This window comes from Neophocaena asiaeorientalis, unplaced genomic scaffold (assembly GCF_003031525.2).
Source record: "Neophocaena asiaeorientalis asiaeorientalis breed wild unplaced genomic scaffold, Neophocaena_asiaeorientalis_V1.1 scaffold100, whole genome shotgun sequence".
Classification (NCBI taxonomy): domain Eukaryota; kingdom Metazoa; phylum Chordata; class Mammalia; order Artiodactyla; family Phocoenidae; genus Neophocaena; species Neophocaena asiaeorientalis.
This window is the reverse complement of record NW_020173955.1, coordinates 192329-220237: the sequence shown is the minus strand read 5'-3', so window position 1 is coordinate 220237 and position 27909 is coordinate 192329. Positions and strand designations below refer to the sequence as shown.

Here is a 27909-nt window from a genome sequence, read left to right as displayed (position 1 = left end):
ACGGATGTAGACAGAGTTGAGCCCTAGAAATCCAAAGCTTATACATTTGCTACGCTGATGTTTTCTTCGACATGATTGATGTATTCAGCAGTCATTACTTCAAGAAGTTTTCCTGATTATCTCACTCTGAGTTGATTTCTCTTTTCTTTGTATTCTGTGGTACTTTACATAGAATTTGGAATGGACACTCATGGGCTTTTTTTCTTTCACATGAATCTGTCTTAGTTCTCACATAAAACCCTGTGGCGCAGGGAAAATACAGCATGATTTGTTAGGCAGATTAATAAGTAAGATTATGAAGGGACTGCGTATCCGGACTGAGAAAATAACCACCTATAATCTGTCTCTTCAGAAGTACCATTTCCATGAAAATCACTGAATTTCAGACCTTCTTTGCTGGTTGCTGAAGGGCCTCTGGCGACACTGTTAACCTAGTTCAAGTTTGTATGTATACCTGAAAGTTATCTAGAGGTATATCTCCTGCATAGTTTATAATTCTAGCTCACCACTCACCCCCAGAATGAATGGATACCTTCTTTTTTGAATAACGAGATCCAGACAAGACAAATCAAAAATACATCATTAAAACAAAGACAGAGATCATTTGTTTGCACCCCTCTTTTGCCCCAGCATCATCTTATTCCAGTCCTGTCTTATGACCACATGCTTTAGTGGAGGGGGAGGGGACTAGGAGAGTAAAAGGGGTATTAGCCACCCATCATGGCCCAACTCTGGCCATTGAGAGAATTTCTAGAGGTGGAGCAAGAAGTAGAAATTGGAGGCTGCAGGCTAGGTTCAGCCGTCACCCTAATATTTCCAGCTTGTGGGCTCAGCTTATTCCTATAATTGTGAAAACACAGTTTGCCTGAATCGTCTTCATGTGCAGTTCCTTAAATAGCCACTAGGTGAGGATGTGGCTCCATGAAAATCGTTCTCAGCAGGACTTGGTCACTCATCTCTTTGTTCCTGTACCAGTCTCTCCCCTCTTCTACTTTGTGTGTCTGTCTGTTTTGTTTTGTTTTTTTTTTTTTTTTTTTTTTTTTGTTTGTCTGTTTTGTAACTTGTTCCCCAGTTCATAAAGAGGTTGGGTTGTGGGGTCACACAGGCCTGGATTTGACTCTCTCTGAGAGGTTTTCCCCTCTGTGAAATGAGGATAGGAGGACCTGCCTTGTGCGGGAAACTGGCACTCTCTCAGGCCACTGGTGGGAGTATAAATTGATGCTACCTGGTAGAGGTAGAACGTATGCCAGAAGTACACATGCGGGTCCCCTTCGCCTCAGCACTTCTCCTTCTGACTGTTGGCGCTGTGGGTGTGCTAGCACACGAGCAGTGGTGTGTGTATGTGGTCGTTGATCACAGCGTTGTTTGTAGTAGCAAAAGGTTGGATCTAACGTAAATATCCACCAGTAGGGGACCAGTGGAATACGCTGGCGTGCATCCTTACAGTGGAGTACGGTGCTGGGCAGTGGTTAAAAAAGAGAGAGCGCTGTCTGTTTATTGCTAAGGAAGGATCTCCAAGATATTTCATTTAAAAAAAAGAAAGAAAAGCAAGGTTCTGAACAGTGTGTCCTGTAGTTTGCTACTTTCATGTAAAAAGAGGGGGAAGGATGAAATAGATTTTTGTGTTTGTCTGTATATACAATCAAGAGGTGAGAAACACACATGGCTTTAATTAGCATATTTACCTGCTTTTGTGGGAGTATGTAGTGGTAAGCATTTTGCTTGATTTATATGAAAAAATAACCTGCTTTTTCTTCCCCTGTTGGACTCCTTCGTTCCTTGCAAGGTGACTTTCTGCACTGATTCCGCCCCTCCCCCCCAAAACACTAGCTGACACTCAGCATGCACTGCGCACAGGCACTGTCGTCACGCCCCGCGTGCCCTGGCTCGTTTTAGGAATGGGGACATTCCTAAAATGTGTATCTTGTGTATTTTATATTTGAACCACGTGTGACCGGTTCAAGACTGTCATTCTTCTGATTAGTCCCTGCGCACGTGCTGCTGGCGGTGAGAAGGCGATGAGAGTCCGTGTGACGTGTGTTGTGCTCTAGGCTCGCCTCTGATTGTCTGGAGCCTCGCCAGGCAGGCGGGGCAGGACGCTCTTGTTTTCCGGGCACACAGTCCGCACCAGTGGTGGTTCCCAGTGTGCGGGCCCAGCAGGATGAGCTCGCAGCCCCAGCCCTCCGCCCTCTCAGGCTTCCCTGCTGCCACCAGCGCCTCCTCTTGCCGTCACCCGCCTTCTCGTCTCTGAGGAATGGGGCTGTTTCTGGCCAGGTTTTAGCTTTGAGGTTGACCCAGTGCATTCCAGGCGGCCGCCCAAATCCTGGGTGCTTGTGCTTCCCTCGCCTCCGTGTCCAGATCCTCCTGGAGTTCTCTTCCTGCCCGCTTTTTGTCCCACCCCATCCAGCCAGGGCTCCTGGTAGAGCCCCTGCCTGCACACTCAGGCCGGCGGGGGGGGGTGGGTCTCCCTCTGTGGTCCCTGAAGCTCCTGTTGGAACGGTTCTGTTTTCAGATCCAGCTCCCAGATTGTTCCTTCTCTTGCCCCGAGTGCTCACCCTGGTCTCCTGCCCCACCTGCCCCCCGCCTGCCCGGTGTGCTTCTCTCTCACTGTCACGTGCATGCACACGGCGTGACCATTGCTGTTGTTACCAGCCGGATTTCCACGGTTCCCTTAGTCGCCGGTTACCTGTAACCCAGTCAGCAGGAGGAGAGCTGCCTCTCCCTCCGGTCACGGGCCATCTTGGAGCCCCCCAGGCCGTGTGTGGGTGCGAGGCTGCCTCTCGGCCGCCGGGTGTGTTGCGACGACAACTGCTGCAGGCTGGCACAGGGAGGGCCCAAGCCGGGCCCCTTACCCAGCAGGGCTAGGGCAAAGCGACAGGGGCGGAAAGGCGACTTGAGGCAGGACAGACCTTGACTCTAATTGGGGCCTGCATTGAGCCTCCTGGCACCTGCTGCTGGGACTGCTGCCAGCCACACAACAGCAGAGGACACAGTGACGTGCTCCCATGTCCCCTGTGGAAGGGTCTGGAGCTGAGGAAAAGCCAGACCTCTCTGTTTTCCTTCGAGGAGGGAGCCATCATTTGCTCTTTTGGCCAAAAAAGTGTTTGTCTTAATCATTAAAAGGTAAAAAAACAAGGTTTCTTAGCCGTAGATACAGAAAGCTTCTCTTCTTCTCTCCCCTTTCCATTTTGTAGGGAGCTGAAGCTTCAGTAGAGCCCTGATCTAGGAACATCTCGATGGCCCTGGGAGAAGAAAAGGCAGAGGCAGCCGTGGCCGCGAAGGCCCCGTGCCCTGGGGGGTGGAGCTGCCCGGATCAGGAGCTGGACCCCGCAAGGCCTGCGCGTGGGGAGCAGCCGCCCCACTTGCAAGCCGAGGGGGGCCTCCCTCCCCTGTCAGGGGTGCCCAGGGGCTTCCTGACCCTGCCTGCCACGGTGGGACTGGCCCTGGCCCCTCGGGAGCCTGCCAGCTGCAGGCCAGCGGGGCCAGCAGGGAGCCGGCAGCGGGTGGGTCTAAGCCGGCTCTCAGTTCCCTGCTTCCCCCTGCCAGCCTGGGGACTGGAGATTGGCACTCCGTGAGAAGCCCGGTAGGGGCTGAGGCAAGTGGGGCTGTAGCGTCACCTAAAGGTGTCCTGTGAGAGTACCTTCTAGCACTGCCTCAGCATCTGACACGCTTTCCCAGCCCCCGTACGAGGTGGGGAAGTCGGGGAGCTTGGGTGTGATGATTTCTGTTTTACAGGGTCACATGGAGAGTTGGGCCTTGGGGCCAGCAGGGGGCTCTGTCCACAGCATCTCCTGTTCCTCAGGAGTGTGACTGGTGACCTTTTGAGGATCAGGGAAGCTATGGCCAAGACCTGCTGTCCAGAGGGCTAGACCAGGGGAGCCCTGACAGGGGGAGCCATGTTCTGTTTTTGACTCGGTGATGTGTAGGCTTTACGGGGCCCCTGAGGAGACGTGCGAAAGGAGGGTCCGGGGCTGTGGGCTCCTGAGGACTCTGAGACTGTATCTCCTTGGGACCCAGGGAACCTGGCGGTGCCTTAGAGCCCCTGTGGTGGGCAGCACCATCTCTGGGCAAGGAGAATTTTGGGGGCCTCCCTGATTACAGGGCAGCCTCGCCTAATGGGAGTCACGTGGAGCAGGGAGTCCTGCCGGTGTCTGTGACCTCAGGCAAGTCACCGGATCTTTCAGGCCCTCAGTATAGTTGGGAAGATTATCTGATGGACCTGCCCCTCCCATCTCTGCGTCCTGTTGCGTTCTGCTTGCCAAGGCCTTTCATGGGAACGGCTTTGATCTCTTCCACCGCACTGTGGCATCGAGTGCTACATGATGCCCCCAGAGCCCCGTCTTGTGAGGAGGTGCTGAGCTGACTGGGAGAAAACAGGCTAGGCCCACCTGCCTGGGGGCTAGGGACGGTGCCAGGCTCGGGTACCTGAGTCAGATTCAGTGAGGCTGGCAGCACGTGAGCCAACACAGAAATGGGCTGTTTCCTGAGTGCGAGTCTGGTGCTGTTATAACTCTGCTGTTTGTTGAACTCTCACCCTGTGCTTTTCACCCTTGAGCTCATTTAATCCACATGTCCTGAGGAAGCGGTCCTGTCACTACCCCCATTTTACAGGTGAGAGAAGTGAGGCTCAAAGTCGTACATCTGGAAGCTGGCAGCTAGGGGCTGGCCTCAGGTCTGTCTGGTTCCAAAGCCCATGCCCTTAACCTCTGTGCCGTCCTGCCCGCCTTGGGGGCAGCCTCTTCATCGAGCATGTTAAAAACTTGAGGCTGAGGTGAATGACTCATTTTGCCACGCGTCACCGCTGGGTGTGAGCTGAGCCAGGTGGGCTGCCTGACTGCCAGGTTTGGATGTGAGTCAGCGACAGAATGGTTGAGGTTCTGCCTGCCCAGGACACGCTTCTCAAAGGTTAGGCAGTGTGTTCCAGCTTCAGCACGGCAGAGCTATTTGAGTTCTGCTCACTCACGAACTAGGCATCTGCGGAGGAAGAACTTTGGAAAGGACGGGGGGTGGGATCAGTTCGGGGCAGGCAGTCTGCTCCCCGGAACAGGCTGCGTCTCCAGTCACCAGCGGCACGCTCTGTCTGATTCTCGCACCAGGTAGCAGGCTCTTCCTTTCAAGACCTTTCCTCAGTATCATCTGGGTCCCCAGAGAAAAGTGCCAACTTGTCATTGAGGAAAGAAATTTGGTGTGCTTATTTTCACCTTTTCCTTCCCTCCTGTCACTGCAGATGGAGGAGACTAGGCTTTCTGCCTCGGAGGAGCTACCTCAGACTCACACCGTTCCCCGAACCGCCGCCCTTTGCTCAGGACGTGATGCTGACACTGAAGATGACCCGTCCCCAGTGGAGTCGCCGCAGGCGCTAGACCACAGCCCACAGTCTCACGTCTCAGGGTTCCCGTTCCCGTCAAGGTGGAGGTCCGCGGTGAGCCCAGGTGCCACTGCACCTCAGTCTTGCAGCTGCAGCGTCTGTGCCTCATCCCCGGGCAGCAGCCTCCAGGGTCACCAGGGTCACCAGGAAAAGGTGGAGCCTCAGAGTTGCTCCCTTGCCAAGGTCTCCTCCTCCCTGGAGCTGGCTGTCCCGCCGTCGGCCCCCTCGGTGGTGGGGCTGGGGCCTCGGCTCCAGTGGTCGCCCCAGCCAGTGTCCTCAGGGGGCGATACTCCCGGGCTGGGCGGGAGGCGCCTCTCCTTCCAGGCCGAGTACTGGGCCTGCGTGCTGCCGGATTCCCTGCCTCCCTCCCCTGACCGCCACTCCCCACTCTGGAGCCCGAATAAAGAGTATGAAGACCTGCTGGACTATACTTACCCCCTCAGGCCCGGGCCTCAGCTCCCAAAACACCTTGACAGCCACGTGCTGGCTGAGCCTGCCCTGCAGGACTCAGGCATAGACCTGGATAGCTTCTCCGTCTCCCCAGCAAGCACCCTGAAGTCACCCACTAATGTCTCGCACAGTTGCCCACCAGCAGAGGCCGCTGCCCTGCCGTTCTCAGGGCCCAGAGAGCCGCCGATCCTTAAGCGGTGGCCCTCTGGAGTACCCCAGAAGCAGGGCAGTGTGGGGTTGGCATCTTGTAGCCCCATTGCCTCTACCCCCAGAGTCCCAGGCAGTAGGGACACTCCTTGGGAGAGCAGAGAGCCAGCCCTGAGGGGCATGAAGCACTGGCCACCTGTGGGCAAGCACCTTGAGCTGGGCTCTCTCCACCTGAGAGCACGGGACAGAGGGTGGCCCTCACCCAGGCTGGAAAGGGAGAAGGGGGCCAGCCAGGGTGTCGAGCGCTTCGCCTGCACGGAGTCTGGATGGAAACCACAAGAGGAGGCAGAAAGTGATGACGAGTATCTGGCCCTGCCCTCTCGGCTGACGCAGGTTTCTAGCTTGGTTTCGTATCTGGGTTGCATTCCCACCTTGGTGCCCCTGCCCACTGATGCTGCCGAAGGGCAGAGATCGCTGGATGTGTCAGACAGTGATGGGCCAGCTTCCCTCCCGTCAGACTCCAGCCAAAGCCAGCTTCCCTCTGGAGCTGCCCTCAGAGGGTCCCGAAGCCCTGAGGACCACAACCACCGCTTGCTATGCTCCTTCGTCCGCGCAAGGGGCTCAGCGGGAGAGGGCAGTCTGCTGAGCAGCCAGGCCCTGGGGGCCTCCTCTGGACCACTGAGAACACGCGCCTCCTTGCCGGCGATGTTGGACCAGCGGGCATCCTCGGATCCAGATGCCGAAGGGCAGCCTCCCAGGAAAGGAGGACAGCAGGGAAAAGAGTCACTCGTGCAGTGTGTGAAGGTAAACTCAGCATTTCAGAGGAGTCTGTCTTCTTCCCCCAGTCCACTAGCCTCATAATAAAACCTAGTGACACTGAGTACTTACGCACCAGGCACGGTATTGCACCTTCTCCTGTCTAACCCCCATGACTTTTCTACTGGCGTACTCATGTCACAGTTGGAGAAAAAGGCAGTCAGAGATGAGGTAACCTACCCGTTCACAGTTAGCAAGGGCTGGAGCCTGAGCTGCTAACCACTACCCAGGCTGTTCCGCGAGGCACTTGACCTTGAGGATTAACAGGTACTCTGCACAGGAAGGACCGGTGCTCAGATGCCTTCAGGAAATATGGGCTCAGTGAAAGTGCTTCTTGGCCAAAGGACTGCTCAGAGCTTCAGTTTGATAAAGCGGTGTAACTGCAGGGTTGGAGGTATCAGATGTGCCGTTTCCTGGGCTTCTCGGTCACTGAACCTTCTCTTGTGGACCACCTAAGACCACCAGGAGATGGAGCTAATACTCCGAGGAATCGGGTTGTCACCGTCAGGCAGATGTGAACTTTGGCTCAGTCTCTTTAGTTTTGCTCGTTTGTAGAATGGGGAGCTTTGCCTCTGTGGGACTGTCGTGTGGATTAAATTAAGTAATTCATGCCGAGGGCTTTGCGTAGTCCCTGACACAAGGATGTTTGGAGTGTGGCTGTACACACACTTGGAGAGCTCACGGCCTGCCTTCCGGCTGAGCGCCCAGGTGCTGTGTCCACACGGCAGCAGGGCAGCCAGCCCGAGGGCTGTGTCCCCAGGAGCGACATCACAGAAATTTTCTAGCTCTCAAGGAGGGCTTTAACCTGCCCCCTGATGTCCCGTGGATGACTTCATTTGTACGGTGGAGCAGGTAGGACAGGTGTTAGCGTGTGCCCTCCTTTGTGATGAAAGACTGAGAGAGACCGTGGGGTGAAATGCTTGGGTCACGGCCCCCCGGATGAGTGAGTGGCAGGAGTCTAGGTCCCCAGCTCCCTGGGCGGGTGGGAGCAGAACAGGGACAAGCAGTTTTAATTCAGTCGTTTTCAGGCATAGGATCCGGTCAGTCACAATCATGGTCACGTATTTTACATCCACGTCTTCCCCAGGAGCAGTTCTAGAGTTGGCGGTAGTGCTGACCCAGGAACTGGTCTCTGTGCCAGGCAGGCCCCTTCTGGGCTGTCCCCGTCCCTGCCCTCACCTGAGCTCCTCTGTCCCTACCTGCGGGGCTGGATTTTCTCAGACTGAGGGGGCAACAGAACCAGGTGCGCTCTTCTTACTGCCCTGGCGGAGGTCTGGAGTCACGGGGTGGGGACAGGCATGGAGGAGAGAGGAGACAGCGCCTCAGTGGGGAATGCTCTCGAAAGGTGCACGGTCTGTATCCTGGGATTCCCCCAGGTATCTTTAGCCTTTGAAAATGTAAACAGCGGTTCCATGGGTAACACCACGTGTTAATTTGTCTACACAGACATTTTGCTGTCAGCTGGAAGAGCTGATCCGCTGGCTGTATAATGTAGCAGACGCTGCTGACCACCTGACTGCGTCCCGGTCCAGCCTTACAGGCCTCAAGTCTTCTCTGCAGCTTTACCGGGTAATGTGTGGTCCTGGCATCTGACTGTTCACTCACGAGAGTGGTGGCTAAATTACTTGATTAGAAAGTAGAAGTTCAAATAACTGACACTGTGTGTGTTGTGGTCCATTGACTTTTACCTGAAATCTAATCAGAGGTTCTTTTTGAATTCTTAGAGCTGAAAAACTGTTACCATGTATGAGTTATTTCCCAGACCAAATAGAATTTGAAGAAAGTGCATTTTATTTATCCTCAATCAAAAATACTTCAGGGTTATTTGTGATGTGATTTCCCAAATATCTCAGGGATTGATAGGCAGAGACCTGCACTCTTCAGAAGTCACGAGTCACACGTGGCTACTGAAATTAAGTAAAATTAAAGATCAGATTTTTCAGTTATCTGGCCACGTTCCCAGTGTTCAGTCATCACATCTGTCTGGTGGCTCCCATGTCGATTGAACAGAGCATTCAGAGCCTTTCCAGCATCACAGAAAGCTCTTTTGGCCAACACTGACTGGATTTAAGGATCTGAGTTGCAATTGTACTGACTCCAGAATATACACAAGGCGTTTTGATGGTATTTAAACAAAAATAGGGTCCAGTTTGCTTCTCAAGGTATTTTTTGGGCGTGGAGTTTGCCTCTTTTTAGATTTTGTTATTTTAAAAATCTCTTTGTGGGTTCCGGTTAACTTGACTTTAGAACAGGTGTATTTTGGGTGACAGTTTGTGCTGTTCTGGCGTAATTATCAGTAGGTCCCCCTTCATTCTCAAAAGTGTTCTGAATTGGATGATAATCAGTTACCCTAAGTATAAACATTAACTGTGACTGAAGTACCCACTGACTTCTGGCATGTCTGGTTGGCCAAGCCTTTCTCACCTCTTCTGAAGGAGCAGAGGTGGTATTTGTGGTCTGAACCTGGTGCTAGTCTAGAAAGGGTTTTCTGGGACAGTTCTTTAAGTAGGAGAGCGTGTGATTTGCTTGTGCCTGAGCCAGGGCCGTACCACCCCACTCAGAGCTCGCACCACACCCAGGCAGGAGGGAGGGCCTTTGTTTTACAACTTGGAGCCTACTAAGGTTTAGGGGAGGGGGCTTGCCTGGGTGGGCCAGCTGCCCTACCCTAGTGGGAATGCTGTTTCCTGCTGTATGGAGAGAGGCTGCCAGAGTTCCCTTCCCAGAGTACGCTTGAGGAAGGAGAGGAAGGCCCGAGTGCAAGGGTCCTCTGTGTGGGACCCCCGGAGAGTATGTGCAGAGCTGGGCAGGGCCCACCCCCAGGAGGCCCAGGGGCAGCACCACTGTGAGGAGAGGACAGTGCCTGGAAATTGCCCTAGTTGGATCTACCTGGGTGGCCTTTCTGGAGTGCCCCAGCCCCGCTCCCGTCAGAGCAGGTGTCACGTAGAACAGCTCCATGCCCTCCGTTTTATCCCGCATTCAGTCCTCCTGCACCTCCACTTCCAGGGTGGTCGTAAGCAACTACCTTGCCCTGTGGGTAGAGCTGAGATCTGAGCTGGGAGTTACCCCTGCAGGTCAGCGAAGCCTAGCCCACTTGTGTCATCCACACAACTGTGTCACAGAGTGGGACCACACTGTCAGTCCCTCCCTACACAGAATGGGGCTTGGCTCAGGCATATGTATGAGCTACCTTGACCTAATATAGGCACGCGCGCTTGTGTTCATGTATTTTCACTCGTGACTCTGTCTTATATACTTTGTCTTAATAACACGGTGGGTTCCTGGCAGCATATAAACTGCAGAGAGTGCTAAAGAATAAAATAAAAAGTATAGGTAATAGGGCAAAGGAAAACTGAAGACAGGAGTACAGTAAACCCAAAAGTAAAACTGTAACTTCAAAATTAAACTGCCAGTTTCTGCACCTTGTACTGAAGGTGGTCACGGATTTGACGTTACATCTTAGCAGCTAAAGGAAAAACCAGAAACGGCTACAAGGCTTGATACTGCGAGGGGAAAAGAAATCAGCTGCTTGGGAGACCGTCAGCCTCCCTGACGCCTTCCCATGTCCTGAGGTCCACAGAAAGCAGGACATTGAGGGGAGGACGTGGGGCGAGGCAGCAGCTCCCTGTGGTCATGTGAAAGGCGTTGCCCTTGTGGCTCTTACTTACCAGGTCCGTGTTTTGAGACTCTCACAGGCCTGTGAGTTTAAAGAGAACCCTGTGAGGTGTGGCACAAGCAGGAAACCCTGACTCCAGGCTGTTCGTGAGCCAGGCTCTGCCAGGGAAAAGAAAGCTTTGCTTTTGTCAAACTGTAAACAGAAAAAAGGATTGACTCTGTGTTTGCCTTGGGCTCAGAGAAGGTGAAGTTAAACTATCATATTGTTTACTTGGATGCTGAAGACTGGGTGGGTTAAAAGGGGGATCCAGCTACTGAACGAGGGATCATTTTTAATAACTTCTACGAAATGGTAGTAATGAATTTTTTTTTTTTGATATGCTTTAAGCAATTTAAGAAAGATATAGATGAACACCAGTCCCTGACGGAGAGCGTCTTACAGAAAGGGGAGATCCTACTTCAGTGCCTGTTGGATAACACCCCAGGTGAGACGCTTGAGGTTTTGAATTAAGCCAGGGCTTAATACCTCTCAGTGTAAGTCCGGGACCCACACTGTCACTGGGAAGGAGCCTAGTGCCAGAGTCCCTCCCATCCATACCCGTTGCCTTCGACTCCCACAGCCATCTGCCAGCCCGTCGAATCATCACGGCCCCGCAAACACATGATGAGGCAGTCACAGCCCTGCAGGTGCTAAGAAGTTAGGCACTGAACCTGCAAGAACCGTGCTCTCTAGTTTCTGCTTTTATCTTTCCTTGATGGTGTCCTGGATGGGAATGCTGGCTTTAGTCCTGTCCTTGGCTTTCGGCTAGGGTACTCACAGCGGGGAGCCCCTAGGGTTCCCATCCTTTCGCAGTGCAGGCTGGACCCCTCTCAGGTTATCTGTTTGGGGAGGGATTGGTTCCAGGATCTGAGAGCAGTCAGTCTATTCTACAGGAAGAGACTGAAGGAAGAAGTGAACTGATGAGAGGGGACAAGTGGACAGCAGTGTACAAACTAAGCTCGAGCCCCTTTTGCAGGATGGGGTCCCAGGTTAGAAAGGTGTGAAAATCACAGACTTTGAGAGTACACCTCAGCGTGCAGGGGGCAGGGGTTTACGATTGGCCTTGATCTTGCTGGGGGCAGGTATGATAGGATGAGCTAGGAGAACGCTAGGTTAAAACATGACCACCGCCCCCCCCCCGCCCCCGCCAAGAGCAGCCACTATTTTCCTGTAAGACTGAACCACCAAGTGTTGAAAGAGCCTGTCTATGTCTTGCCTCAGTTTTGGAGTGAAATGGGGTTTACGCTGGAAGCAAACAGCATAAGCAGAAGTGGGCAGGACCCACTGGCTTGAGATGGGAAGAGGTGGCGCTTTCCTGACCAGAAGTGGTGGGCGGTAGGGAGGTGGTGGAGACCGGAGTTTCTCAGCCTAAGCACCGCTGACGCTCTGGGCCATGTGATGCTTTGCTGTGAGGGGGCCGTCCTGTCGTTGCAGGGTGTTCAGCAGCGTCCCTGGCCTCTACCCATTAGACACCAGCAGCACCTCCCCAGTTGTGACAACCCTGAACGTCTCCAGACATTGCCAAAAGTCCCCTGGGAAGAAAAAACCGAGATTGAAAACTGTGAATGGGCAGAGGGGTTTTGATGGGACGAGCAGCCACTGAAGGGTTTTCAGTAGGGCATGGTTTATCCAGTGTGAATTATTTGAGCCCTTGGTGATCCCCTGCCTGCGGGAGGCCTTTGTCTTGGCTCTTCTGATGTTCTCTCGCACTAGGGTTTTTAGGGATTTTTGGTTTTTATTGGGGCAGAAGTTCAGTATGCCAGGCTCCTTTGCCCTTGTGATTACACCAGTATTTTCTTGAATACTGTGTGCTGAAGCAGTTGACATACCAGTGTTTTCATTCCATCACAGCCCTGTGAGATGGATACTATTATTACTCTTATTTCACAGAGCTGTGCATCTGCCTTGGGCCACACAAGGAGTGGCAGCCTGGCTCCAGCCCCTGTGTGCTGACCCTCCGGCTCAGGCTCCTGCACCTCCAGACTCAGCCGCACAGAAGAGCTCAATACCAGGACACTGCCTGGAGGCCACGTGTAACAGTGGGCTTCTTACAAGCTTCACGTTCTTGGACCTTCATTTAAAAAGTGGTTCAATAATACTTCTCAGCGCTTAATCTGTAATAACAACCCACTTTGCCCTCCTCTCCAAAGGAGTCTAGAGGTATTTTACTGCCCAAGTAAGAGGCTTTTAGGGAATTCCCTGGTGGTCCAGTGGTTAAGACTCGGCCCTTTCGTTGCTGTGGGCCTGGGTTTGATCCCTGATTGGGGAACTAAGATCCCACAAGCTGCACAGCGCAGCCAGAAAGAAAGAGGCTTTTGGGTATTCTATGGTTTCAGAGTGACACCCTGCCCGACCCTCTGCTTAGAATAATCAGAAACTTGGCTGTTTTGTGAAAATCACAACTTTCCCTAGACATTCACAGGGTCTCTCCAGCTAGATGCACAACTCTTCTTCCCAGAGCATGCTGTCAGAGACAGTGGAGCCTGAGCACGGACACCTCCTATCCCGTCCCCTGCCCCCGCCCCCCTCAGGCTTCTTCAGAGCCTGCTTTCTTCCTCAGCCACAAGTATAACTTTAGGGACAGGTCGTCAAATTAATTCCTTCAAAACCTGCCCATCTCGGCCTCCAGCCAAAGGCCTCCCCAATGGCTATCTGGCAGGTTTTCACACCATTTTGACCCAGTTACTTTGGTGCATGAGTTGATGGTCCTGTCTCACACCCTAATTTCTCGTTACGCTGGATCAAATAACTAGAACCCATTGGCATCAAGCTGAACCAGGCCCCTGTATGCATGTATTCAATTAAAACATCAAAGTCTCAACTGAGAAAGATAATTTCGTCACTGTTCCCAGCTTTCCTTTTATTTGGAGCCAACCAGATGTTCTAACATTGTAAAATAAAAGTTCAAAAAATAAAGGTCCCCTGAATTCCACTGACCACTCACAGGAGGACTGGGCAAAGGTCTGGTGAATGTGGGAGGGGAGAACCCAGCCCATTTGCCTTTCCAGGTGAGCTGTGCCGTGTGCCCTGGCTGCATTCCTCGGCCTGCCTTGCTGGCTCTCATAAAAGTTGTCAGGTCGGCACTTTGCCCCGATGATGCTGCACTGACGTGGCTTCCCCAGGGGCTGATCTCAACACAGCCAGCCCCTGTTCCTTCTTCCACCCATCTGTCAGTATCCTTTGCAGATATGCAGCTTCCCCTTTCCCTTCCTCTGTTAGCAGATGTTGCAGCTGTGGCAGGAAACTAGGGAGAGTGTGAACACAGCTGATAAAGGCGCAGGAAGCAAAAGCAGCCTTTGTGTTTAACAAAGGAAGTAAAGTTTTTAAGAGAAAGAAACAAGCCTGCTGTGGGTGATGCACTCTGAACCTAGCCCATCCCTTCCTCAAATGAACACTTGACCTGTAGGGGATGGAATCTTGGCCTCACTAACCATCTTGTCTTAGCCTGCTTTCAGGTAATTTTCTTTTGAAGTCTGTTCATTTAGGACCCACAAAAAAGGGTTCACAAGCATTCCCATGTTACATTACCAGATCACCCATATATGTGCTAAATGACAGTCCCACAGCCAACAAGCTGATAGGACCTGGTAGCAGGACCCAGAGTCCTAATCTTGGCATGTTGTTTTGGTTCATTTCAGACTTCTGCCCCACAGGATCTGGGTGTGTGCCCTGGGTCTTATCTCTAAAAGTCAGATAATTCCTGTCACCAGACACCTATGTCTCTGTGCCTTTTTGTGGATTACGTTAACTCCAAAGTGGAGCCAGTGAAATAATTCTCTCAGCTTTAATCAGAAGCTAACAGCATAGATCCTCCAGTGCCATACAGTCCCTGGAGAGTCACTGTCAAAAAAAAAGTGGACATTGTGAAACTATTGCCATGTTCCTGTCTTGTATAAAGTGCTACACCCTTATATGTTCTTTTGAAAACACACTTGCATTGTCTCTTTGGCCTGACTGCTTTAAACCTCATTTGTTAGTGTTAAAGGACATCCTCGGGAGGATCTCCAGGCAGCCCAGCGAGCTGGAGAGCCATGCAGATCACCTGTATGACACTATCTTAGCCTCTCTGGACACACTGGCTGGCTGCACCCTCATCCCCGAGAACACACCAATGGCACACAGGAACACCAGTGTGAAGGGGATTAGCCTGGTAAGTAGAGCAACCCAAGAGAACATCTGTCCTTGTGCCCAATTAGGGTACAGAGCTCCTGCTGTAACCGTTGGCTGTTTCTTAGAAGCTTGTCGAGTTAAGAGCTGATGAAACAAATAAGAGGCTGGGAGAAGCCCCTGAAACTGAAAAAGGGAGATGCTGCCATTGCCAGGAAGGGTGGGGGGGTGTCTTCCAGTGATGATGAAAGCTCACTGTGGTGCTTCCCATTACTCAGTTTCAGCCCTGCACCTGCTGAGGACTAGGGTGCTCTAGCTTCCGTTGTCTATGCAGACCCGACACTGCCCCCACCCCCCACGAGAACAACTGCAAAATTTACCTGTACCTACTTTTTTGTCTGCACATGTACACTTCTCCAGTACAAGCTGCCTCTGTTCTGCAGACTCTTCTCACCCATTTGGTGCCCCATCTCTAAGCAACTCTTAACAGCACCGAGTACCCACAGGGATCCAGAATTGCTGACCACTCTCCATACCTCCTTTTCCTGAAAAGGCTCCCTTCCAAAAAAGGCTAGGGGGATAAGATGGGAGTTCCATGCCTTGGAGGCTTAACAGCACAACTTCTTATCTCTGGAAAAGTCAAGCAGGAGTCATAGGGAAGGGAGGCCAAGAGAACAGAGGGATCAGAGGGATCACCGCTGGCTGTGGGGTTGCCGCTGCCCAACATCATGTTTCCACAGCTGGAGCATACTTTCTCTGAAACTTCCTGTCCTACAGCCAAAATCTGGCTTTTAACTCATAGATTTTCTGGGTGAGAATTCACTGTAGACAAAAAGAAGGTAAAGGATAAATCCAGGTGTATCAAGAGCAGGGGAGTCCCTTTATTTGCCTCAAATAAATCTGAGCAGTAGTCATTTTAATTCTAAAGTGAATGCAGGTGACTGCCCTGTCGTTTCTTCCTCTGCAACATTCTGCCTGTAACAGATGCTTCTCTTTTCTTTCAGGCATCTTCTCAGGAAGAGATGTAATCTGTTAGTCCAAATCTGGCTATTGGGAAACTTTCAGAAGTCCTTGTTAAGAGCCATTCAGTACTGAAATCAAGGGGGAAACTTTCATGTACTAGCTTTAAAATGTTCTTCCCTGAAGTAAGGGCTGTTGAGTTAACTATTTTTATTTAAAATGAATCCTTCCAAATTAAGGTTTTCCTTTGGTGCTTCTCTACAAAGAGCATGTAGCTTTGCGGTTGTTGATAAAATAATGCAAATAAGGCTTACAGGTCTTTCCTCTGTCCCTTTAAAAGGAGGAGAGAGTGCTCCTAAACTAGTCCACCTGCTGAGATCATTTAAAGAAGGTATGAGAAAAGCAGGTACCCGATACTTGGTATTCTCAGGCATACAAGAGGATCCAAGAGACTGGCGGGCCTGGAACTTGGGTCTTTTCATAAAATGAAGCATAGGCTTATAAATCCCTCCTCTTTGAAGAGACTTTTAACTCTCCCAGTTAATAGAAGGTTCTGAACAAATAGAACCTCTGTCAGTTATTTTGGGCTGTTGTTAGGATACCTTTTATCATCCTAAGTGCCCAGGCCTCCATCTGCCTGCCTAACTAACATCTTAAAGGAGAATGTGTTAGGGACTTGGGGAACTGCCATTGAGCTTCAGCAGGACTATGGACTAATTATCTGCTTTAAGGGTACCTCCGGGAGGAGCCTTCCTCCATTCCTGCTCTCCCTTGTAAGAGTAGTCCAGGGTCAGAGAAGGGCATGGATAGGATCACACAGCCTCGTTAACTACAGAAGCTAAGGCTGTCGATAGTGAGGGGAAAAAGGTAATTCTTCGTTGCTTTGGGAGTTGACATGTAAGTAAGTATCTTGTAGAGAAAAAAAAAAAAAAAGTATGGATCAGCCATTTAAAGCCAATTCTGTGGCTTTTTAAAGCAAAATGATCAGCTACTGCTGGTAACCACAGATTCTGCAAAAATAAAAAAGCACTTAAAAAAAAGTTTTATTGGGCTGTGAATGAACATAGAAGGAGGAAAGAAAGCACTTTCCCCATTGACTTTTAGTGTTACCGTGGGCTAAGACTTGAGGAAAGGTTCTTCACACTTAAACATGTGAGATAAACACTTACAGGTCTTTTTCTCAAACTGCAGATTCTCATTTGAGGAGAGTGCTTAAGAAAGGAAGATCTTTTAAGTTTATAAAGCAATGAACAAGTCACCTGAACCCAGAGAAGGTAACATTAGAAGTTATTCTCATAGAGCAGACTTCTGATATCCCCTCAGAATAAAACATTTAATACAAAATTAGCCTCTTTAAGAGAAGTTGTGGACTTTAGTTTTGGGGGCTGAGCCACATAATCTTAACACCATCTCGTCCACCTAGGTGTGAACTAAGATCCTATGAACGTGACTTTTCTGCTTCAAAATTTCTCAGACTTTATGCTGGAAAATGAGCTGTAAGTTCTAATATTTAAAGATTAACTATGAAGTAAAACTATATATAATTCAATAGTAGCTATATAAAATGCAGTATTTCAAGTGCCTCTGTTACTCTGGTATGATTTGTCATGATGCCTAAGGGCATGATCAGAACTCAGCTGTGTATTATGATTCTGCCATCTATTTTAATCTTGGTTCCACACATAGTGAGATTTTAAAAACACAAAACACCTTCCTAGCGGATCATTATATATGTAAAGTATTTTTAAAAGCCTAGAATTGGTTAAAAAGGCCTGTCTAATGGCCTCTGTTCTTAAATTGATACATTTCATCTCTCTCTGTGGCTATAAATTGGTACATGCCTTTCCAATGAGTGTGTTACAAGACAGCCCTTGGGAGTTAAACCATTTATTTACTAACATTTGATCGACATGAAAATAAGTCTTACTAGTCAGCAAAAAAACTGAAGATGACAACCCTATAGAAACTAACTGGCTGATGGTATTTTATAGCAGTTGAATGCTGAACATGCCATTCTACCATTCAACCTAATAATTATAATCAGCTTCAGCTGACAGGAATTTTCACAGAATATTTTATTTCGGAGTACCCTGTTTCCCGACAAAGTACTGCTTTTAACTAGAGATGATCTAAGATACTTTTGTTCACCTCCTTTGAAGTAAGGTGTGACTGAAGGGTGCCTACTCTGGACCTAGTTGTGAATGCCACTGAAGAGTATCAACACAATTGTTAATGATGTCTTCGGCAGTGCTATAAGAAGTTTGTTTAAGACCTCCCTTACAGCTCAAGCTGAAATTGTTTCTGACTAGGAAGACGCTGCCAGCAGCATTCCATGAGCAAATACAGCCAGGTTAGATTCAAGTGGCCTGGCTAGCCAGTGCACTGTGGTACATATTACCTTAAGGACAGCAGTGCCTTACAGTGACATATCATGTAGTTCCAAAATCCCAAGTTTACCTGTATTATAATTTCCTAGTAGTCCCCTTAAATTAGTAGAACTTAAGTCCACAGGGAAGTGGCAGTACTAGGAGCTGGATTGGCAGTTTCAAAACCTGGGTTCTTGTTGAAGCTCCATGGCTAAGCTCATCTACAAATAGGAGACAGTGTCAATACAGGGCTGTTTTGAAGCTTAAATGGGAACATAAAGAAGGGCTGATGAAAAATATGCTGCAATGGCGACATACATGCCAAAGGAAATTTTGGTCCAAGGTCAAAGAACAGGAAGTTACTGCTCATACCAGAATGGCTATCATCATTCTGTAAGGATTCCCAGAGACTGTGACTGCTTAGGTTTAGAATACTCTTCACTTATGTAAGCTAATTCATGGCAGCCACTTATTTAAAATATGGCGAGCAACAATTCCCTTTACTGAGTTGAACGGATTATTAAAAGCCCATTAGTAGCTTGAAATATTTGTACCTGAAAATGGGGGTAGGAATGGGAATTTCCCCCCTCCCCACCAAACTGCATTTATTGGCAAATTTAAAATAGCCAAGCAGTGAAGCATGCTGAAATATCTACAGTAAGCCCCAGTCTGGACTGCCATGGAGGAAAAAGAACACTAGAATTTTCCAAACTGAATAAGTATGTATATATGCTTACATCTCAAATTCATGTAATGTTTTTTTGCTAACTCACCAAGAATAAGCTGACAGTTTGAACAACTTGCTGTATAAAACTGAACTGCATCACACTTCTGACATTTGTATCATCTACTTTAAAACAGTTTCTGAATTCTTTCCCCCTGTATACTGTATTGATAAGGCAAAAAAAACAAACCTTCTGAAGCATTAAAAAAAAATCTTCACCCAAATAACTACTGGTAACTTGAGGAATTTTTCAGTTGCCTTATGTGAGGATGAATAGATCCAACAAGCACATCTATAATACAAAGTAAACTGTGATTTTATTGTGAAATTCTCATAGATGGAAAATTAAATTGAATATTTATTCTGTCCATTTCATTTTACAATAATCTTACCACTTATTTTTGTACCGTGTATTTCAATTGTCTGTTTAGTGAAAATAAAGAAACCTATAGTTTTTGGCTTGTTTTAGCTTAAATTTTACCATTGAATTAAAGACCCCACCATGAAATGCGTTGCCAACAGCCACATCCCAAGCCCCTAAGTAAAGAATGTTTTGGCTGCTAGTTCAACCCCAAGGAAACAATCTTTCTTTGACTTCTATCACCTTAAAATGCCAGTGTTATTAGCAAAAGATTTTTGTTCCCCACAATAAAAACCAACCCTAGGATCTTTAAGGTCCTAGTTAACAAAATTTTCACGTGTGCAAAATTCGACTGAAATAAATATATTTCTCTCATTTATCATTCCCACCCAGCATTCCTGTTTTCAGCTAATTTTAAGGGATATAATTTCTAAAATTAGGGCGAAGAGTAAATTTCCTGCGTTCTACTTCAATGCTTTAACGCTCCTCCAGCCTACACAGCTGTGAAGGATAAGAGCTGACATCTGACTCCAAGCATGGAAGAAACAACATTAGCACACGTTAGTCTAATCATCTGCCACTTAGGAAAGGTGTGCTGCTTTCCACCTCTACCACAGAATTAAAAAATGTTGATCAATGAAGCCATTTCAAATGGTTTTAGAGAAGGATCAGAGATAACAGGCTAGATTAGCATACATCTCCCTGAACCACTAAACTTGATTAAATCCCTATGCAGCACGGAAGCCTCCCTAGGTCATTTATTAGTTATATTATCTGGAAAGCATATTGGATGCTGCTCTAAGATAGGTCTACAATGCCCTGGTTGCACACACAAATGGCTGTTTTGAGTATAATGCAAGGCTCTATTTCCCTTTAGCCATAAGAATTAAAACAATACTTATCACCATACATTTGATATTACTTCCAATAAGTACAATATTTATTAAACATATCTTCAGTTGTTTTGTTACATAGTGTGCAACAAATTACAATATTCTGCAGCCACAAATTATATGCAGAGTATGAAGAAACTATTAATCAGATAGTGTAATCTTTCCGTTTATAACTCTACGAGGAAGAACTAGCAAATCAGATCTTACATATAACATCTCACTAAACTTTATGCATGGAAAGTGACAGACACTGGTTGTGCTGTTTGATACAAAATGGCTGAACTTCATCTTCAGAAGACTAAACCTGACATCTAAACATGCCAATATAAACATCAAAACAAAATATATTCTAACCAACCACGGGAAACAGTCTGGTATCAGGAAAGCAACAAGGATTACACACATTATTTTATAAACCAGCACACAAAGGTTTAAAACAGTTCTGAAAATGAAGTTAGCTGTCTTGAGTCAAGGGAATAAAAAAAAAGTCAGTATTGACCATTTACAATCTCTGACCTTTGTGGAGACGGTAAGAATCTGTTGTAGTGCAGCTACATACAGTACAATTCAGGCAATTTTGTTTTTTTTTCACTTGGGTTCAGATTGCAAATTCATTGCTGTGAGAAAAGGACGGAGGCAAATTTTAGCAGCAACCTCCACCTGACTGCTTGACCGGAGTGCTCTGAATTTTAACATTGGACTTCTCTGCACCACCAGCTGTTGCTCCAGGACCCATTCGCTTTTTAATCTCAGCTGCCATTGTCATGAAAGACTGTTCTACATTCGTTGCATTCTTAGCACTGGTTTCCAAAAATGGAATTCCAAGGGAATCAGCAAATTCCTAAGAGAATATATAAGGCACAATTAATTGAAAAATCTTTTTCACTTAGTGCATTTCATCATCTGAAATGGGGACTGATGAAGGACTAAGTTTACTGAATCCAAGCAGACACTGCACAAATTATTACTGTCAAAGTATTCTGGCGCATGTATTTTTATAAGGCGGTTGCGGCCATTGTGTGACTCCATACCCATATATAATTCAAATTCAGCACCTTCCAATTCAGTTTGAAGATCAAACTTTAAACATACCTTTGCTGTTGTGTAGTCTACTACTTTCTTTGTGGTCAGATCACATTTGTTCCCTACCAACAACTTGTTGACATTTTCACTGGCATAACGGTCTATTTCCTGCAGCCACTGTTTAACATTATTGAAGGACTCCTAAAAAGATAGACATTTTAAAGAATGATAATATAGTTCTGGACACAACTGTTCTAATGAAGCAAGTGATAAACAGACGCATCTCTCCTGACCTAAGACGAGCTAGTGAGACAATCTAGCTACAAAAAAAGAACTCTTAATGCTGGGAAAGAAGTGAACTGACATATTAAAATGATACATACGTACATGAATAAGAAAACAGAATTTTAAGGCTTGAGGATGAAAATGCCTTATCTGAGAGGGAAATACAGCTCAGCATTAAACTACAGCTCAGGCAAATCGAATTGTTTTGGAGTATGCCATTTATATGCACTACAAAACCTGGTTTTTGAAACGTGACAAAATTTTGGTTTATGAATAAGCCTACTAAATGTGAACTACCAGAGATGTCAAAAATCATTAAATAAACAGGTCCAAAGTAAAGATGCTTGTTTTCTTTTCCATAGTCATATTTAAGGGAGGAAATTTTCCATTTTTAAATATTACAAGTCATTACTTGAGATTTTTTAAACTAGCAACATTTTTTTCCTCATGTTGATATCACTCACCCAATACTCCTAATGGTGCTGAATCTAGTCTGTAATTCTAGCTATCTCCTAATTAGCTATGATTTCATAGTTGAGGTGAGATTTAACATCTCCTACAAGAATTATATATTCTAATTTTCAAAGTTCATCTTTCATTCTTTTCTTTGATGGGCAAAATAAAAGGACCCTGAAATTTTCTAACTTTCTGATCAAAAGAACAATTACGGCCCTCAGACCACATTCTTCACAGTACCTCCACATCCCCCTACCTTCTTTCAACAGCTCACCTTTAGCTACTCACTCTCCTCTTAAAATCTTCCTCAAAGTTCATCCTATTTCTGAACCACATACTCCACAGGCAGAAGCCTCTAATCTTACTTTTGGCAATTCCGACAGGTCTAATTACCAGGCAAATTCCTGTTAACACTTGGCACCCAAAACACAGTATAAGCCAAACAATCCCAGTTCCCTACACACTCTTGACAAAATGATCAGTTATTTAGTTGATAATAAATATAACTTGGGTCCCTTGAAAGCAAATGTAAAACCAATTACTAAATTTCCTATTTACTAAAGGAAAATATTAGGAAATTTTGGTTGACCCATTCATTAGGTGTTCAAATGATGTAGGGGAGAAAAATAACAATGTACCTGTCCTTAAAAAATAACATTGGTTTAAAACGTTTTTTATGTCCTTCCTTAGGGGTGGACAAAGTTTTCTGCCATATAAATGATACTAATGGCTTATATGTAAAGTAAAATAGTCTGCTATTTATCAAATAGTAACTTACTACTTTGTCAGTATAACACAATTTTTCCTGGAGCTTACCTGATCTGTAACATCATACACAACTATGATGCCATGGGCTCCTCTGTAATAACTGGAGGTGATTGTTCTAAATCTTTCTTGGCCTGCTGTGTCCCACTGTTATAAAACAATCAAGAAATCCAAACAATTCCATTAAAACAGAGTTGGGGAAAAGGAGGGAGGAGGGAGAACAGTTTAGTTTACATAGTTGTGGATTACCAGGATTTGATATAGAAGCATTAGCTCTCTGTGCTCACACTACTAAATTGCAGGGTAACTGCCAAATACCCGAAGGTTCAGAAAAGAAGGTAGTATCTAATTTAGCTTGCAGTAATGCTACCAGTACTATAATTATAAGCTCTTTGAGATCAGAAACTGTCATACTTTTCATATTCTCTACAGCCTTTAGCATTGTGCCAGGCTAGTATGAATGCAAAGACAGGCTGACTTGGTTTTAGGAAAGCTACTGGTCTACTAACACCCCTGTAACACAGTACAACTCTCACACATAAGACAGAATTACTTGCTGGCACAATTGATCATCATGGAAAGCGCTGACAGGACCTAATGCAGATAACCACCCGTCAAGACAGCACTTTAGCCATCTCTGGAACAATTATTTTAATCCCAGGGAAAACCATGTAGGTAACATGATTCCAAATACTTTTATAAAATTCATTTTAAGAGCACGTTACCACACTTCATTCAGGCTCCAACACTGGAAACAAATAACATTGCTACATTAAAGTTCTGGGTTAAAAAAAAACTATTAAAAATACCAAGGGACTCCCTGGTGGCACAGTGGTTAAGAATCCACCTGCCAATGCCGGTGACACAGATTCGAGTCCTGGTCCGGGAAGATCCCATATGCCACAGAGCAACTAAGCCCATGCGCCACAACTACTGAGCCCGTGTGCCACAACTACTGAGCCCGTGCACCTAGAGCCCGTGCTCCGCAGTAAGAGAAGCCACCGCACCTCAACGAAGAGTAGCCTCTGCTCGCAACAACTAGAGAGAGCCCGCGCGCAGCAATGAAGACCCAATGCAGACAAAAAAAAAAAAAAAAAAAAAAATCAAGAAACAGATTTTTAAAGCCACAAGTTTAACGAGGGCAATGAGAATTTTGTTTAAATTGCTCCTAGACAATGTCCTTTTCTTAAAAAAAATTGTTTAGAAAAGCTACCTGCCCCACTAAAAAATACCAGTAAAAGATAACATCTTGATTGATGGGGAAATAACAGAATGGTTACTTAATGGTTACCATTAAGGAAACAAAAACAAAAAGTGGACTTAAAGCCTAAGACAAGTGGAGATTAAGATGCAACAGCCTTTAGTGGGAAGGAATTGTAAAGTTTTGGAATATATCTGTGAACTTGACATTGATCCCCACTAGTCCTAGATGGCAAAAAAAAAAAAAGTTCAGGAGCACTCAGTGAAATCACTTCCTTTTCTAAGACCTAGCCAACATAGAGCTGTTAAAAATAAGCTTTTAAAAAAAAAAAATAAGCTTTAATTTTGGGGAAATTTAAATACAAACTGGATATTAGATAACATTAAGGCATTAGTGTCAGTTTTGTTAAATGTAATAATGGTGGTTACATAGTAAAATAGAGATGCATAATTAGTATTTCTGGAGTAAAGTACCGTATCTGTAATTTAACATACTGAGGGGGGAGGGCGGGGAGAAGTAATAATGAAGCAAATAAGGTAGTATGTTAACAACTGTTAACTTAAAACAAACAAAAGCCACCATAGCTACATTACCTTTTTCGTCCAAAGTACTAGCCTATGAGAGTCAGGAGACTATCTAGATCTACTGTATCAGTAAGGAGCCTCAAGTCTTTCAGGATATCCTTGGAGAATCACGACCTCTGGAGCCAAGCCAACGTGACTTCAAAACATCTTCTTTAGCTTCCGGGATATTTAACTCTAGGGAGAGTCACCTAACAGTTTCTTCGTCTATAAATCCCAGATACCGCTCACTTTATAGAACTGCTAAGTTTAAATGAACTAATGCTTGTAAAATGCCTAGCACAACGCCTGATTGTAGATGCTGCTCAGTAAAATGTTAGTTCCCTTCTCTTCTCTGCCCACCAACCCCTTTAACAAAGATAGCACAACAACAGGAAGAAAATGTTTCTGAATAAATGTTAACAAAGAATTGTAGCTGACTAAGCAATGGCATCCAAAGAGCAAAACTTCTGAGGTCTCCTTGCCACTCTGAAAACTCTGCTGACTCTATATCCTAACAATACCTTCCTCTGTAATTGATCACCCTTTATGTACATAATCCTCATTACCCCTCATAATCACAGGGTAACTGATTTTCCCATGTTTGTCTCTCCCACTGAAATGGGATCTCCTCCTATGGGGCTGTGTTTCATTCATCCCTGCAACCTTGAATCTACCTGAATGTCTGTGTAACGTATGCATTTCCATAAAGCTTCGAAAATGAATAAACCATCACAGAAAGAGGCCTTTCATGGTATAGGACTACACTCTGTACATGCCCCGCACTGCTGAATGTTCTGTAATCACCAACTCTGATAAAGACGCAGATGGCACACTTGAACAGGAAAAGCAGAAAAGATAATTAAAATATAGATAAACCCAATCATTTTGAAAGATCCAGAAAACTTGGAAGGGTAATTCAAACCAGGCAAGATGAAATGTAACAGGGTTAAAAGTAAAATCCTGCATTAAGATTTTTAATGCCCTAGTCACAAAATATAAGACTTAAAAAAATCAAACAAAAAAACCAATCAAAAACTTTAAGATCCAAACTAGTAGGTAAAATGGTTACTGAGGCAGCAAATGTAGTAAACGCAGGTTTTCTTTTTATGTCCTTGAATGGGCCAATGAAGAGAAAATGGCATGAGTCCCTGAAGTGTGAGAGAAAAAAAATTCAGAGTCCGAATCAATAGAGAATTTACCCCATGTAGTCACACAGGCTGGATTATATCTTTGTACTTGATTTTAGGAATATTTTAATAAATGACACGTATAAAATGTAAGAGCAACCCAAACCCAAATTGTAAAAGGTTCTGAAAACATGCTTCCAGAAGGGAATGACCGACTTCAGAGGTAGAAGGTGTGGTAAGACCAATCTAAATGGCAGGCTGCCAATAGAAAAGAAATTAATCTCTATCAGGCAGCTACAAAAGGCTGAGCAGTAAGAGACAGAAGTTAAAGGAAACTGGCTTTGGCTCAAAATAAAGAATTAATAACTAAGAGGTTATTTATAAATGGAACTAGCTGCTTTGAAAAATGGTGAGCTTCTCAGAAATGTTCAAAAAAGGCACCAGATAGGGAAAGGAAATTCCTACTGAAGATGAAAGAAGACTGAGTGAGTGACCTATAAGATCCCTTCCAGCCAGAGGAAGTAGCAATATATAAGTGTTTCACAAATATATACCCAAATGTTATGAAGACCAATGATCACACATAACACAGTCATTTCCCATCAGTAGTTACAGGCTTGGGTGCTTCTTTCTGAAATATTCTTTATGGTGCCAAGCTGGCACTCTGCATATAATGGGAAAAATCAATATGGAAGATACTCTGTTCATTGGTTGAAAGTATTTCAAGGTATCTCTGATAACTACATCCTTGCAAGTCCTAATTTGGGATATCAAGGGTGTTGGTCACTTGTATCAAAATCCACAATTCTTTTGTAATGTACCTTTCTTTTCCTTATCAGAGTCACATAAGAGAACAAAGAAAAAAAATAATAACCTATCAAATATCCACTTGTCTGGGTGTGTTGCATCATCAGTAACAATTGTATATTGCCTAAAAGTTTACAAAGGGCTTTCACATACATTATCATACACACATACACAGAGCTATAGATTTGGTTCTCACAACTACCTTATTAGTTAGTAAATCAAGCATTATCACACTCATTTTAGAGGTAAGAAACTGAGTCTCAGGAAAAAAAATGAAGTTAAACCCATGACTCTCTAATAAATAGCAGAATGAATACAACAAATCCAAGTTTTCTGACTCCAAATTCAGAACTCCTTCCAGTTCAGGGTGTTATCAATTCTATATAAAGAACAGTCACTTGTTTTCTATGTTACCTCATACTAACAGCCAACTCTAAAAGATACCCAGAGATTTTTTTTTTTATGACCATAGGTATGTCCACACTGGTAGTAGCCAGACCCATATTAAGTTTCTACTACAACTGCCTACTTCTAATTCAGGGTTGAGGATATAAGGATGGATAAGGGAGTGAGGACAGCACAGAGACACAAAATATTGAAAACAGAGAGCTATGGGTTACTTGGTTCTGCTAGTAACTGTAGGCAAGTCACTGAATCTCTTAGCATCCATCTTCTGAGCTGTAAAATAAGCTAAGTTCCCTTCCAATGAAATTCTACTTTTCTACAAAGTTGGTACATACTATCTAATAAATACTCTTCAACTAAACCACATATGAAGAACCTCTCCTAGGTTTCTTCGAATGTTCCATAGTATTCAGCACAATAAAAGACATACGAAAATTGCTCAATATACTTCTGCTATAAGACAAGGTAAACCTCAACTTAGACCCCTTAGACCACACTGATAAAAGCACAAGAAAAAGAACTAGGACCAAGTTTGACTTAAAAACATGTATTTCTCTGCTTTATGAATAGAAAATTCAATGAGGAAGGTAATCATATCATTTTTAATCTAAACAATTCTTATTCTACCACTGTCATTAGAGGAATGATTCTTAAGATACTTTAATTTTGTTAACATATTAGTAACAAATACACTCTAAATTTACCAAAATAATTTCCACAAAAATTTCTAGTCCAAAAATTACTTACTATTTGAAGTTTGATTGTTTTCCCATCTAACTCTATAGTTCTTATTTTGAAATCCACACCAATTGTGCTGATATAGCTTTCTGTATATGTATCATCCTGAAGGGAAGGAAAGCTAACAATTAAAATGAATGTTCAACAGAGTAAATAAGAAAATATAAAGTTAATTTTTATCTACAAAGCTGATAAAGTTTATAAGGCATAACATGTTGAGAACAGCCACTCCATCCTCTCCTGCACTCTGTTCATGTTCTGAAGACAAAGTGCTATTTAACAATGGTTTCTTCTTAAAACATTTTTTTCAATAGCTATTCTTTAATTTTTCCAAACATCTCTTGGCAAATTCTTTACATACATCACATAGAGAAAGGTTTTATATTTTCAATGATTATGAAAGATTTTTCTAATTTTCTAATCAGTGGAACTCTTGCTCCTCCCCATCCACTTATTCACCACAAAGCTATGATCATGTCACTCTCCTGAAATTTTTTAGAAGTCAATTTTATTTCTTAGTTGCGACTTTTTAAACAGATATAACTCACATACATGAAATTCACCCTTTTAAAATGTACAATTCAGTGGTTTTTAGTATATTCAGAAGGTCGTGCAACCATCAGCACTATTTAATTCCAAAATTAATGGCTTCATTCCTTTTCATGGCTGAAAAATAGTACCCTGTATGGATATAC

The 27909-nt window shown here is 45.4% G+C and overlaps 2 protein-coding genes across 13 annotated transcripts in view; one reads left to right on the top strand and one right to left on the bottom strand.

The window, feature by feature from the left end:
* Window positions 1-27909, top strand: part of CEP68 (centrosomal protein 68) — a 37284-nt gene that overhangs the window by 5513 nt on the left and 3862 nt on the right. The window contains exons 2-8 of one of the 12 annotated variants that reach the window (XR_003004178.1): window positions 5228-6769; window positions 8228-8350; window positions 10782-10878; window positions 14411-14583; window positions 15545-15571; window positions 16692-16774; window positions 16924-19046. Coding sequence is in view for 5 of the 12 variants with exons in the window: in XM_024752921.1 (XP_024608689.1) it covers window positions 5228-6769; window positions 8228-8350; window positions 10782-10878; window positions 14411-14691 (2043 nt within the window). In the remaining 7 variants the exon portion in view is untranslated. The other 11 variants (XR_003004175.1, XR_003004177.1, XR_003004176.1 and 8 more) reach the window with 11 other exon arrangements.
* Window positions 18891-27909, bottom strand: part of RAB1A (RAB1A, member RAS oncogene family) — a 27151-nt gene continuing 18132 nt past the window's right edge. The window contains exons 3-6 of the mRNA XM_024752927.1: window positions 27224-27319; window positions 22425-22520; window positions 20937-21068; window positions 18891-20685 (exon numbers count right to left, since the gene is read on the bottom strand). Coding sequence (XP_024608695.1) covers window positions 20488-20685; window positions 20937-21068; window positions 22425-22520; window positions 27224-27319 — 522 coding nt within the window. The 3' untranslated portion in view covers window positions 18891-20487. The remainder of the gene's footprint in view (window positions 20686-20936; window positions 21069-22424; window positions 22521-27223; window positions 27320-27909) is intronic.